Below are 15,373 nucleotides of genomic sequence, written 5' to 3' on the forward strand. Positions count from 1 at the left end.
ACGTTGTAAATAAGATGTATTAACAATTTCGAATAAATATATAAAATTTTTTTATGTTATTGCATTCTAATTATGAATTCTCAATTCATACATATGGAACTTGTAATAAATAATGACACAAGTAATACATAACAATACAGTTACATTAAATTCTACTTTAGGTCACAGACAATTTTATCTTTACCAAATGCATATTACATTACAAATCTTATGCACGCCACTTATAAATAGTATGAAAAATATGCATAAGATATGTATAAAACAAAATGCAAAATTATATCTGTGTAACACTTGAATTTGTATATGTTTTATGGTTTTTCTACTTATGTACATTGTATACTGCTTAGCAAATAAAAAACAGGAATATTTTCAATATACAAGATTTTCTCATAAAAATTGAAACAGCAGTACTCATATATAAATGATTTGCAAATTGTGCATATTAGTAGTAATTCTGCGTTTATTAACGCATCAAGATATTCTTACGACGTCTGTTGTATATTACTCAAAACTTAAGTCACGCTATATACACATAGAACTTTCGTAATTAGGGCGTATCCCATAAATTATATGTTTTAAACAATTTTCTTCCGTCCGAAGTGTAATACTAACTTACCACTTTTCATTTCTCAAAAATATTAGGAAACTATCGTATCTCTTAATTCACAAGAACAGTCTAGCATATTTAATCTGTTTATTATAATACTTTGAATCCACTACCCTGACTTTGCCGTTTAGCAATATTGAACAACGACAGTAAATAATTCCGCGAATCGGGAGAAACGTAAAATGTAAGAGTTCGATCAGAATGAGGAGTAGTATTTTCAAAAATATCGGATTGCCCGTCACTATTTGTAGAAACACTAGCTAGACCAGTACTACTTGTTCGCACATATTCAGCCACTCGTGCTCGCATTTCTTGATCCATCTATTAAAAAAATAGTTTTAGTAAAGATATTATGTATATATGTATCTGATGAAATAATAGGATACATATTATACCTCGTAAGGAGCAGGTGATACAGGTCTGTTTGTTTGTGTCGTCTCAGGGATACAGTATAGACATATTGTTGAATCTAAATGATGCTCTGCGCTTGTTAAGTCTTTCAACAGAAATATCCGTTCTACACTATCCTCAGCTGTATTGACTAATAATAACGCATGTCTTGTCAGAACCAATGTTACTGCACGATTACTGCCTTGTTGAATCACATAATCTGCAGTAGTAACATGTAAAACACTGCCATGGTTGTTCTCAAGCAAAGGTAACAACCACCAAGCATATCGAATAGATGCATTTTTGCTGCCGGTTGTATATTGAACTACTGGTCGTTGACGAGGCTAACAAGCGGTATTTGTTATTAAGCTATGTTACGGAATTTTAAGAGTAAAAGAGTTTTGTAGTTTCAATAATACTTACCGAGGGCAAAGAATTCCAACCAGCACCTTGCAACAGTCCCTGGCCTGTCAATGCAACTAATTCTGCAGCACCGCTTAAAGGTTTTGTAACTACACCAACCAATCCAAGTCCAACACCAGTCACTAAACTTTTAGTTGTTATTTCTCCTGACCAAACTTGTTGTAAGGGATGATGAGCGAGACCAGCAACCGCAGCTAAATGAGTAAGACAACAATTTAAGCAACTATTTTAAGAAAAATGAAGTAAACAAATATTGAACATTATATACCAAGAACACTCATTCCAAGTCCAGTTAAACCTTGATAAAGTCCTTGTGCCATGCCTTGAGGCCGCATTCTTCGAGACTCTTCTTGCCTTTGGAGATGCTCTTCATCAAGTGTTAGGCGATCCAAGTTTCGTGCTACGCTAGATGCTAGTTTTGTTACAGAATTCAGAGTACCTACACGAAATATGTTGGTTATTATAAAATATAGGGGAAACGTATACATTCACATTACAAATATTTGTAAGATCTACCTGCTGTTACATGTCTCATTAAACTGGCTGAGCCATGAGTTATTCCGACTATGAAACCCCATGGTCCTTGTAATAGACCTTGAAATGGAAGAGAAATGAAATCTCGAAGCCCTGAACCAAGGGCTTGAGCTAAGCTACCCGGTGAACCTAATATTTCCAATGATCCAACTACCCAACCTGAAATTTACACAATCTAAAATCTAGAACATTCAAGATTATAGTACCATAAAATACGTATAATATAATGTTTATACCTGCTCCAAATATTGCGCCAGATAAATAATGCATTGTAAGTGCATTACCAAGTCTGTATGGAGTAGTTAAAATATTTTTCTTCTCAAATGTACCAAAATATAGGGGAGAATGATCTAAAGCCACATATAATCGCACAGAAGTATGAACACTTAATAAGATAGAAACGGGTTCTATCTTCAAATTTTGCAACCTTAAAGGAGCACTCAATATTTTTGCATCAATCATTATGTAATCAGGTATGTACACTTCACTAGTTGAAATTAACGTTCGTGCTTTTTTTATATCGTCCAACACTAAAAATCGTGGTGGTACCATCGAAGTTGCATAATTTAGTAATTGAGTTATGTACGTATCTTCGATGTAAGCACTAATTGGTGCAATCTTCACGTACAGTTCTTTTGATGCTGAAAAAGTATTAGTAAAAAGAAATTAAAAAATATGACATGTGCTAAACACATAGGAAATTTAACGATATAATCACACACCTCTTAATTGTCCCTGATTTTCTAAAATGTAGTCAATTGCTATTAAAGAATTTTCTCTAATTTGTTCTATTTTATTCATTAAGCAGTTGTTTGTATAATATCCCGTTTCTTTAGTTACAAGTGGAGTTTGACTAATCAAGACCACTGGAAAATCAAAACCTCCTTGATCGAATAATTGATTATCCAATTGTAAATCTCCTATAAAAGTATGTAAATTGACAATTCTAGACTTTGCAGCGACAGTTACTATAACATCAGTCATAGACAAACTAGCAACTTCAATTCTTTGTGCATTTTCGTTCATATCGTGCATAATGATGATGGTAATTCCACGAAGACAAATAGTTGCAGAACCTTCTTTAGCAGTACTGCCTTCAGTAGCCTTTGCATCATTATTCTTGCTAGCTTTTATATTTTCCATATTTGTCATTAAATGCCGTAAATGTATTTGCGAAGGAAGTGTAATTTCTGTGGATGCAGTATCGTCTTGAGCTGAGAAGAAGGTTGTTATCGAAGTTGAGCTATCAGAACTTTGTACATTTGTTGTCATTTTATCATCTTCTATATCAATTAATCTATTATATACTGTTTCTACATCTTTTATGTCGCTTTCTTTTCGTAGAAGCCGACTTCTAATATCTCGAGCGGACACTTCCACTTGTGATATGGGAACGATACTAATGAATGTGGTATAACAACGATTTTGCATAATTAATTTAACATCTCCATACGATGGTAGTCGTACATATTGATCTACTGATGCACTGGATATCGCAGAGAGATTTATACCCCTTGACCATCGTAATTCTTTGTTCTTTACGCTCTGATCATTGTGACTGTTTATCACAGCCGAAAATAATAATACATTCGATGCAGTTATAATAGGCGCATCAGGTAGTCTGTTACTAATGGATGGAAGAGAATAATGGCATGTTGCATTACTTTCTACTTCGCAAATCCATGTAAAATGCTGCGTGTCTGGTATTATTTCTTCCGCCGTTTCAGTGGCTTGTCCCAGTAAAATTTTGAAAGCGCATGTGTTTTCAATCAATAGTTGAGGATGATGATCCTCGTGAATCATTATATAGGTCGTACCTTTGTCCTCCTGAGTTGTTATAACGACTGGCATAGTATTAGAGCCGTTTGGAACAGCAACACATTTGCGACTCATACCTTGATCCACGCGAACTGGGCAGGACCATTTATGTCCTAAACTTAAAGATATGTAAAGTACGAGGGGCTCGATAATGTCTTCCATGTATAACGTATACCACTGTGTAATTGGTATACCTTGCTTCTGATCTTCTGCCGGTGAAATATTAAGACTATAAAGAGTAAGATCATTAGGCAACTCGAGTCTAAATGCATCTTCGCGCACCGCTAACGTAGCAATACACAGTTCTTGAGACGTTAAATTACTGATCACATGGCTACTTGTAATGCGTACCAGGCGCATATCTTCGTGCATGCTTGAATTGATGCTCATGATAGAGACACCTGAGCCACAATCGACACATGTTTTAATATTTCCTTCGACAGGAATAAGTCCCCCAATTCGGGGCATGTAAAAGCTTTGGCTCCAGTCAGGTCGTGCTAATTGAAGAGCTTGGGATGTATAGAACGTATCGCCAATTCCAACACATAAATGAAATGTACCCTCCAACTTTGGTGGTGTTACAATACCATAATGAGGAATTTGACATAACTCAATATCTTCTGATACGAGAGACAAATGACACCCCATAGAATTCAGCATAAAGCACCAAGGTTGCAGTTCTAATAATAATGTACTTGAGACCAGACCAGCATCCTGATATTTTACTTGCACATGTGTTTGTGGCTGCTCCGCAGATATCCACTCTTCTATTTCGTCCCCTTGGAAAGGCCATTCTGTTTCCTCGTTTCGACTTTCAAGATTTTTTAAAATAATATCAATATCTTCTATTTCAGGTCTTCTGAAAAACTTTCGTTGATCTACAGAACTATACGATAATGGCACATATGGATTGGATGTGGAAACTCCAGATTCTAATTGAAACGTTAACTGGTGAAAATGTTCAAATGTTCCAGGGCAATACAGCTGTTGTCGCTCGCCTCGACCATTTACCATTGTACTGTGCGTTATTTTTAACGAGGGCGTGTCCATTTGTACTTTAGCCGGTACTGGCAAATGTGACTGGATCATGTAAAGTGGACTTAGTACGGCTAACACTTTTGTTCTATCTTGAATTACTTGCGTTACGATTCGTACCCAAATGCTTAAAAATTGACCACGTTCCTGCCATGGTACTTTAACAAGCCATGGCTGTCCCCATTTAGCATTGGGTTGAAGTGGAATGTCCCCTGTCCAGGATAAATTTGGTGCGTTGGTAAAACGTAAACGTATAGCCATTTTTTTATATCCGTCAAGTATGACAGATGGAGGACGACTTTTACCAAACACAGGATACATATCTTTCAATACAGTCACTTTCGATCCAATGTCAGCTTCATACTTTACTAGTTTCATTTCAAAGTTATCGATTAATTCATTAGAGATTATAAGTTGACCAGAAAATGTCACGAGCTTTTGCGTAGCAGATAGGGATTCAACACTAACGAACGCTGCTGCTTTTGTTGTAGAATTATTAAATTCAACTGCTTGGGTACCGTCTGTGCTCACAGAAAATGGTTTGCTCCACAACCAAACATTCTCTTCAATTGCTATCCGTAACATTTTATTACCAATATGTCGCCATGAATAAAAGGTACATTGTCTACTATCCAATAATATATTTTCTCCTGTACCACTTTGACCAAAGAGGATGGGTACATTACTATCATTAGCTATCACGTAACGTGTCAATAAAATCATATTCTCATTTTCTTCTTCTAGGAATGCAAACCATAAATGTGTTGAAACAGCAAGTGTGTGCGCTATCGTTGGCCCCAGTTTTAACGAAAACGGACTACACATTAAAGATATGTCGATTTTGTCTGACAGAGATAATTGAAATCTTGCTTCCAATGGATCTAGTATCTCTTGCATAGTTAAGTAACTGTAATCTAGTATGTGAACACCGAATGTGCCGCTAATATCGATGAGTATCGAACCATCTATCCACTTGTTAAGTACCAGAATAGCTTCTTTGTGTTCCAAGGTCAAAAAACATTGAGTTTCAGGTATCATACCTGTTAATGTATAATTTTTCAAGGGTGGTTGCAATTTGGTGTACATAGTCGTGTTAACATGATTAAACATGGATATGTGGACTGCGCCAATATTAAGTGCAGCTTGTATGTTAGGTATAATTGACGAATTGAAGTACGAATCAATACGTAAACATGCCGCAAGAACACGAGCTGAAATTATTGTTTTAGAAAGTGGTCGATTACTATTTGATATTAGAACTACTCGCCATATGCAAGCTACCGCTCGTGCTGGTGCTTTTTCAGGTAGTTCTAAACGATACGAATCCGTTTCTGATAAATAAAAATCGACATAACGTTGATAAGCCATATGACAGTCACTCCAGTATTCAAGAGCGCAAGGTACTTTATCAACATAAGTACTATCAGAATCTAATGTCTAGAAAAAGAAATTGCTTTTAATGCAAAATATCATTCATGGTAAAATGCATGTAAGTACACTGTTTTGCTTACTTCAAATGGTACTGGTGACACGTGTATTCTTGTTAATGTCCTTGGTTGTGGATATCTCCAAGCCATTGATTGTTGAGGATAAGCAAAAAATACAACCTAAATAAATCAGTGTAGAAGATGAATACTTTCTAGAGACTATGTAATGAAATTTATAATAAAAAAAGAACAAGTAATAACAATCTTACTTGATATGGAAAAGGTAATTCGTCTGCATTACCATTTACAAATTGGAATGCACCTGCTTTGAGATCATCCTTATAATGTTGTTCAGTAGATAATACAATTTGTTTTTCATTATCTTTGCATTTTGTAGAAGTTGTTAATTCATTCAATAGTAACTGACAATCTTCCATAACATTTTTTATGATTTTTATTTGTTCTGGCCCGAAGTCTAAATAAAGACTATCGCTATCCGCTTGTATTTGTACTTGAGGGATTGTATCGGTATTTTGCCAAGGTTCCCAAAGTAAGCAAATCGTAATATTACAACACCATGGGTTCAAAAGAACTTTTATGTTTCCATTGAGAATCGCGGATATAATAAAAGAATCAATGGACGAGTTAGAGTATATTCTATCGGGTCGAAGCAGAGACGATATGTTTCCGGAAAATGAAGCTAAACTACATATTATTTCTGCACCAGAATCAGTTTTTAAAGATAATACGACTTGCTTTGTATTTACATTTAAGTCAGGCAAATTTATCTTTCTGGATCTTGACACTGAAGGTGTTTTTACATCGTCAAATTGTCCTATTGATGCTGTCTCTAGTTGATTTATAAAGCATGCCATTATCTGATAATAAATATAAATGTAATCAATTACTGATTCATACTCTTTTTTATTATGGTTAAATGAGAGCTATTACCTTATTTTGCATAATGCATATTTGATTTAATCTTGATAAAGAGAAATGAATTTTTGTAGGTCTACCCATATTTATCGAGAATTGTGGATTTTTCCCCAAAGTTTTCTCATATTTCATAGTTACGAAAGATGGGGGAATGCCTGTATCTGGATGTAAATCGCCATTTTTTGTTTCAATCATGAAAACTTTAAAATCTTTTTCTGTTGGTATTGAAATTAATACTTGATTTTCCTTTTCTCCGAGTGCCATGCTCATATCAAAACATGATACCTAACATTACATACAAATTTTTATTAAAAAATATTTTCTTAGAAGTTCATTACTCTTACTTAAAAGTTAGCGTACTTGTATTTTTTGTGATGGATGTTGTTGTGAAAAATAAAGATTTGGTTGATTAACCATAATGTAAAGTAATGGTTGTTTTTGATTTTCAGTCTCATCTTCTTCAATTTCATTTATATCCTGTGCATGAATGTTATCTATTGTATCATTGCTTCGAAACGCAATTTGTATTAGATTATTACTTACGACTTGATATTCTGTAGTTACTTTTTGGATATCATAGAGTATAAACGTTATTTTTCCACAATTCACCAGGAATTCAAATGGTAATAGTACAGAAGTTTCTGAAGGTGGTGGTTTACCCTTATGAGAAAACGTTAAATAATTAATAATATTGATAATACAACTAATCTTTTAAATTTGTCAAGAAATTCAGATCCACAAATAAAACTTACAATTATTGTTGAATTTACACTAGATGTTTCAAAATCAACACCGCTATCTTTTGTAAAATCGATATCAATATCATCAGAAGTATGCTTCGTCCACGTAATTTGTTTAATACTTCCTACAGCTGCAGAGAATTTTTGAGATGTATTGCTAGATACATCTTTGTGTTTATCATACTTTCCCAGAAATAAATTTTTGAACTCCTTATGTAGAATTGAAATTAATTGAATTTGATCTAAATTTATTGTAATTTCAATGTCTGTAATGCAATTTACTTCAACTGCACTTCCACATACTGTTATATCTGGTTTAAATAGAACAGGTGGTGCAATGATCAAGCATAAGTCAAACCTATAGTACATATTAATACATTAGGAATAGTATAATATGGATAAGTAAGTTTAAAATATTTAATTATTACATACTTCGATAATAATGGATGTGTAGAAAACTGTTGTTCCAAACTGCTTCCGTGTCCAAGTTTATTCCATTCTAATGCAGGATTTTCATTCATAGTATAGAGATATGATTGAGACATTTTCTGTAAACATATAATTTAGCAATTATACACTTTAAGAGATCATAGTAGCAAAACAAATATTTTTAAGTTAAACCTTGTTTATGCTCATTTGGTAGTTTTTCCAAGTAGTTGTATGGATACATATGCCTTTTATATTAATTTGATACTGTCGATCTTCTACAGCAGAACCTGGTACATTTAAAATATTTGCCTGTGCTGCAAGCTGATATATATCTAATCTTAAAGGTGTCCTACAAATCGGATTTTCTGCGTGTGGTGTAATACGAATTCCGTCCAACTATAAAACGAATAAAATTCCCTTTTCCTTCAACTGTATCTCATATTTGTATTTAAATAAAACTCTGAAGAAAAATATATTTTTACCTGAAGCATTAATAGATCGTGTTGCGGTTTAAATTTCACTATGTTTGAAGTTGGCAACATTAATCTAAGGCCTTTAAAATCTAAATATATCAATGGTAAAATTTCATTATCGAGTCCTGCAATGTTAGTTAGCCGTGGTGTTATATTTTGTTCATGAATTTCAAATATATCTTTCTCAATGGATTGATTGAAACAAGTAAAAGGTTTTACTAATTGCATGTATCTGCTAACTACAGTAAGTGGTAAAATAATATCCACCATTTGCATTTTTATAACGACTTCAGAGATATAATTATTACCAGAAAGCGCAGCTTCTGTCATTATATCCTTCTAAAAAAAACCAAAAGTAAATAGAATATCATGACAATAATGTTGATTTTACTGTCAACCATTAAATACTTTTTGACTCCTATGTCGTTTGTAGGTGCCCCATCGTGTATGAACATTCCCAGACTTTGCTCTAGTTAGTGTAAAACTTAAAAATCCAGAATCATCACCTTTTTCTAAACTATCCTCTCTTCCACAGAGTATTGCACCTACATATTCTCCAATATCCCAAGACAGTGAATTCGGTGCTCTGTATAGAAGTATTTTTTCAAATATAATATTCTAAAACTATAAAAACTAATTATTTGTACGATTCCATACCTTGTGTAATGGAAAATTGTAGCTGTTGTAATTTTACTTTTTAATTTAAGATAAACGGGCTGTAAATCTAGAGACGTAATAATATCTTCTAATTCAAGAACTAATTTTAATGATGATGCATTTTCTTTTTCTGCAACATATAATTTAACTGCAATTTTTGTTATGGTCCATTGAATCCATGCAGTTAAAACTAATTCATCTGTTTCTGAAAAAGCACATAATGTTATACATGGGACTGAATAAAACCTAAGTTTGTAATGTACCTTGTGGAATATCTTCTTTTGAAGTTGAAACAGTTGAATTTGTAGTTGTGTCTTCAGGATACAGTAATTGTGTTGGTGTAGATGGAGTTTGTGGTATAATAGGAAGAACTTGTGTTTCGGTATTTATTTGTGTGTTAGCTATAATACTTTTATTAGTACTGGCTGCAACTCGCCATACATTCAAAATGGTTGAAATTATTTTATTCATAAAGACCACCTGAAGTAAAAACATTTTTTATGATTTTGTAATGATATATAAATATTTAATAAAATACTTCTCCTAAAATACCTGTTCTTCAGAGATTGAAACGATAATCGGAGAATTGTCAATGTGAACACAAACACCTAATGCAGTTAATATACTTTCTCCTGATTGAGATGTTGTGATTTTAGTAGTAAGGGCTACTGTAGCATTCAATGAAACCTTTTTTATAAAGTTTTTTTGAGTATGTTGTTGTAACATGTAACAATGAAACTCAACAAGACTCAACGTCCATGGAAAACTTTGCAATTCTGGAAAGTTAAAGCAGGGTAACTTTTTTTCAGAAGGTCAATAAATTTCTTATTTTATTACATACTATTTGTCCACATTGCTTTCGGTAGTTTGACAGGTAGTTCGTGAAGATAAGGTGCCAATAATTCAAAATTTACATTAGATGAATGCACAAGAAGAGTGGGTAACTTTATTATCAATATTTGTAGATTATCGTCGCTTCTTAACGCTCTGTCTTTTGCTTCTTCTATACCTAAATAATTATATAAAAACACATGTTACTAATAATTCAAATTATACATTTTGTGTAAAATATTTACCTACCAAATGCACCAATACCACTCATTGTAGTTGATGGTATGTATATAACAATATGTCCAACACAACCACTTAACACAAGTCCACACCACCAAGGATACAGTTCTGCTAATCTGGCCAATATTCCCAAATTCTGTAAGTTCTACCATATATTACTTTTGTATAACTAATAAATTTATATACAAATAATAAAATAAAATAAAAGTTCCTTTACATCTTAAAAAATTAGTTGATTCAAAATTCTATAATTCATTGATCAATATACCTGTCTTTTATTATCGTTTTTGGAGTCATTTCTCTTTTGAATTTCATCATTTTGTAAAGTCTTTGATTTTTCTGTTGTTACAACTGATTTTCTTTTTTCTTTATCTGACGAGCTATGCACGCTTTCGTGCAAACTGGGGAACGTTTTTTTCTTTGTACCAGTATCAGAAGATGTGCCTTCGAAATGTTGTTGCGTTTCAGGTCGAGTTGTACATAAAGTACCTAAATTATAATATGTAACACGATATTCCAACCATTTAAATAGTAGTGGATCGAGTGAGGCTCTAATATCTGCCATTTGAAGTGAAATTAAAGGTGGATGCGTTTGTTTCTCAACATTTTTCGGGAACTGTATTACAGCCGTTAGGAGTGATTTATGTTCTACATCTCTAAAAGCACAAAAACTTTATTATTTAACAGAATTAACATGATATTCATTTTTGTATAGTTCTGAAAATATGCTAACCCATGAACATTGCTTTCTGGACCTGAGAATATAAAAGCTTGTTGCGATTCATTAAGAGCAAACATTTTAATCGAACATATATTTATTTCATTTGAAATTGTAACTAAAGATGATAATTTTTTACAATTTACATTTTCTAAAAGTAACTCCAGATATATTGGATCTGAAATGTGTAAATAAATTAAACGTATTTAATTGATTAAATAAGTTTTAATAATGATACTATCTCATTCTTTTTTTATTGTGATAGATACCTATTTCTTGACAGGCATCATTAAATAAAGATGAGCAGATAAGAGGGTTTGTTGTATCAGTGGGATCAAGTATTGAAGTTAATATGGACACAGCAACCATTAATTTTGCTTTTGTTCCAGTAATTGTAATACTGTCTGTGTGTACTGAATATGTTTCATGTATAATATCAACGCTTTTCCAATATTGTGGATACAGTAATTTTTTTGCCTTGCATTCAACAGAATAAGGCATAACTATGGCTGTGTGGCAATTTTTTGTTAAATAAAGTTGGCTTCTTACTCCATTTACCTAATTAAATATCATCATTGAATAGAAATTACATATATAATACATTAATTTTTTATATTACCTGTAATGTAATGATCTTATGACATTGATTAAACATTTCTGTTGAAAGATCAGTTTGTTTTGATGCGCATGCTGCGAGTCTAAATGGATATAAAGGTTGAAGCATGGTTAGTATCGCTTCATCATATTCGATACTCATGAAAGGATCATCTGTTAAAGCAGGTGTCAAAGGTGTCGTCTAGCAAAATAATACGAAGAAATAATTAATAGTTAATGAAAATACCATGGACTGTATATGTTTATACCAATGCATTTATTACTTACTCGGCTTTCAGCAATCTTTCGTTGCCGTGGTAATCCAGTAATAGAGTGATCTGCCAACTGTAATTGTAGAGATGCTTTCAATATGATTAATTTTGTCTCGACCATAGATACATTTTCTCGTAATGCTTCATATTCTTCTAGTGTAACTGGTGGAAGTTCATCCACATGTGGATCTGATAACAGTTCATAAATAATGATGAACATTTTCTATTTATTTTGAGAATAAATATATAGATACCTGGTTTTGTAATAAGATAGGGATTATAATCGTAATTTGCAGCAGCCTGTTTTATTGTTTCAATACGATGAAAAACACCTGAACATAATCTAACAGTTAAGTCACCTATAATGTACCTCATTACTCTATGTTCATGAAAATTGCTATAAAAATGTATACATTAAATTATTTTTATTTTTATATTTTTCAATAGATGTTTAGATGTATATTATAATTACCTATATTCGAAATTAGATCCAAATTCTGCTAATTTTTCAGGTGTGATATCGTCAGGTAATTCCACACAATGGACATAGTCCAAGACAAATGCAGGACATCGTTCTATCAATCTTTCCTCTAGAATTATATACTTATATAAATATTTTTATTTACATTTTAAATAGTATATGTGAAATGGAAATAATACCTGAAACTGTGTTCAGGTAATAATATATTCCTTGTTTGTAATCCCTTTTTTTCCCTTTATTTTCTACTGAATCATTGTCAAATAAAGAATCTTTTAAATAATCAGTATTTAATTTTCCAGCTATTAAATACAAGGGTGGCTAATAAAAATAAATTATTACATTAGTAATGATCTAGTTTGAATTAAAAATTAATAAATATAGCATAGAATATTACTTGTGCTCCATCAACTACTTCAAGATGTCCACAACTGCAAGTTCCTCTCGGATATATACGTATACAACCCATCCCAATTTGAAAACTAGTCATAGCAATTCCTTGGAGTAACATATCTATCACCACGCCATTTAATCGCAATGTTAAAAATGATTTATATCTGAGCTTACGAGATTTATAAAATAATTGCTCTTTAACATTTTCAACTGTCTGGAAGTTAATTTTCTACTAATTATATAGTCCTTTCTAATAAGTAAATAAAGAATGTGATAAATTGATGAAAAATATAACCAAAGTAATGAATACTCTCTTTTAAATATATACCTTAAAAGTTAAAGTGGCATCTTGTACATATACACCTAAATGAATAGTATGTCCAGAGTAAGCCATTTGTTGTTCTGTAGACCAATCATTGTCCCAATCAATTGGCAATAAAGATGATACCATGTTCCAAGCCCATCCACCCCATCCTGAACCTTCTGTAGCAGTTCCACTTACATGATCAATGATATCATCTATAATAATGTTTAATAGCTATAAATAAGTTTACAGAAGGATATAGTAAGATATCTTATGGAACAATCTAAACCTTGTACATTGTCCTCCCTTTCTTCTGCAGAAATTAAAGATTTTTCTTTACTAGATGGAAACTGTTTCGTTTGCAATGCCATTATCAATGCAGCTAGTCTGAGCAGCATTGGTATTTGTTGTTCTGTTATGCTAAATTCCATTTTTTGACAATGAAGATCCAAACGTGTAATAGAAGCTTTTCTTGCAGTGTTGCTATGATAGTTTATAATCAGACGTATTATAACAGAACATCGATACAGAACAGGATCCTAAAGAACAAAACAACGTATGACTATTTTTTAAAAAATTTGTAGTGTATCATACTAGAAGTTAATACCTGATATATTTCTATTTTCCCAGAAGCATCCATTTTGTCTAAACATAATGTTAGATCTTGAATAGTAATAACTTTTCTAAGCATAACTTCATATGCATTGACATCTGTAAATATGTGTAAATTTAATTTGTCTCATTAATTATTTTTTAAAAATAAATTATAAAATATGTACCAGTAAATGCAGATTCCCATTTGTTATCAACAGTTTGCATACTTAAAAATCGGACATTGACACTAAGAACAATATCTTCCTCCACATATTTTAGAATTAAATTATTACAATTAATTGTTATATTATTTACAACTTTTGTTACTATACTCTTTATGTAACCAGGTGGTGCCTCTTCCCTGTGAATAAATTAGTAAAAGAGTGATTGCAATACTATGTACACTGGTATAATAATAGCAAAATTTTACTCACTGTGGTATCTCCTGTCTCTTCTGCAGTGTAGAAGTACTTGCTTCAACTTTGTTATCATCTTTTAATTTTAAAATGCATTCTAGGAATATAGATTAGAAAATTACTTATGTATGTTTGATTTTATTATAAATGTACAACACGTCTGTTAGTACATACCTATTGTATTAATTGTAATAACAATTGGCTCTGAGTTAATTTTTACCCAAGGAACATGAATAAGTAATTCATGTATGTGACCACTAACAAAGACAAATGGAAGATTTAATTGTTCTTCTAAAACTTCTAATCGTAAATCAAGATTTTGAAATGAAGCATCACCACCCCACAAAGAAACCTAAAATGTAGAGTAAGATGAAATATGAAGAAATATATTTTCTTTATGTAAGTGAAATAAACTATTATACCTGTGATTGTTCTGGCTTAAAATTTTTCACATACTTCTCAACATAACTAAGAATCACTGGTGTTATGTACGATTCCAATTTGAACATTGTGGCTGACAGTTCAATGCATTCCACATACTCATATAGGTTTAATAAATTGGTACAAATACAAAAAGTTGCCTTTACTAATTTATCAATGAACTTGTTAATTCTTTAAGTATATATTACAAATTACATGTATGCATTTATAAGTTTATTGGTTGCCAAAATAATAAGCATAATGGTAGAAATATTAATTGACCATGTATAATATTTCAAAATGTACACACTTATCTGAAAATGAAATTACTTGAATATTAAAAGCAAAATTTGTAGTAAACATATGACAGCTTAATGCAAGAATAAAACATAAAAGAGATAAATACGTGTATATTAAATTTTTAACAGGAAAGTAAAGTAGGGTGAACAGAATCAGTAGGCATTTTAAAGAAATATTTTTTATTTTCCTTCTATTTGTATACGAAGCCAACATAATTTATATTTTGCAGAGCTCTATTAAAATACTATTATACAATTATATAGAATATTTATAAAATATATATTAACCTTAAATTGGACATCGGAAGTTGACCGAGCATGAAAATCAGCTATAAAAATATGTTT

At 31.9% G+C, this 15,373-nt stretch overlaps 1 protein-coding gene across 1 annotated transcript; it reads right to left on the reverse strand.

The window, feature by feature from the left end:
• Positions 1-173: 173 nt before the first annotated feature.
• On the reverse strand, positions 174-14,818 carry Vps13b (vacuolar protein sorting 13B). Its single transcript, XM_076385351.1, has 38 exons — positions 14,732-14,818; positions 14,484-14,661; positions 14,328-14,406; positions 14,079-14,254; positions 13,907-14,010; positions 13,589-13,838; positions 13,324-13,514; positions 13,000-13,209; positions 12,785-12,923; positions 12,597-12,714; positions 12,379-12,521; positions 12,141-12,313; positions 11,878-12,054; positions 11,528-11,816; positions 11,274-11,436; positions 10,809-11,196; positions 10,550-10,685; positions 10,311-10,478; positions 10,022-10,245; positions 9,733-9,949; positions 9,470-9,674; positions 9,221-9,398; positions 8,822-9,151; positions 8,532-8,735; positions 8,343-8,458; positions 7,923-8,268; positions 7,714-7,830; positions 7,531-7,647; positions 7,186-7,455; positions 6,504-7,112; positions 6,319-6,414; positions 2,677-6,244; positions 2,191-2,595; positions 1,937-2,113; positions 1,689-1,859; positions 1,421-1,614; positions 1,003-1,341; positions 174-928 (listed from the first exon to the last, which is right to left on the reverse strand). Exons 1-38 carry the CDS (start codon positions 14,816-14,818, stop codon positions 698-700), a joined length of 11,283 nt encoding a protein of 3,760 aa, XP_076241466.1. The 3' UTR covers positions 174-697.
• Positions 14,819-15,373: the final 555 nt, after the last annotated feature.

The sequence above is a fragment of the Calliopsis andreniformis genome, chromosome 9 (assembly GCF_051401765.1).
Source record: "Calliopsis andreniformis isolate RMS-2024a chromosome 9, iyCalAndr_principal, whole genome shotgun sequence".
Taxonomy (NCBI): Eukaryota; Metazoa; Arthropoda; class Insecta; order Hymenoptera; family Andrenidae; genus Calliopsis; species Calliopsis andreniformis.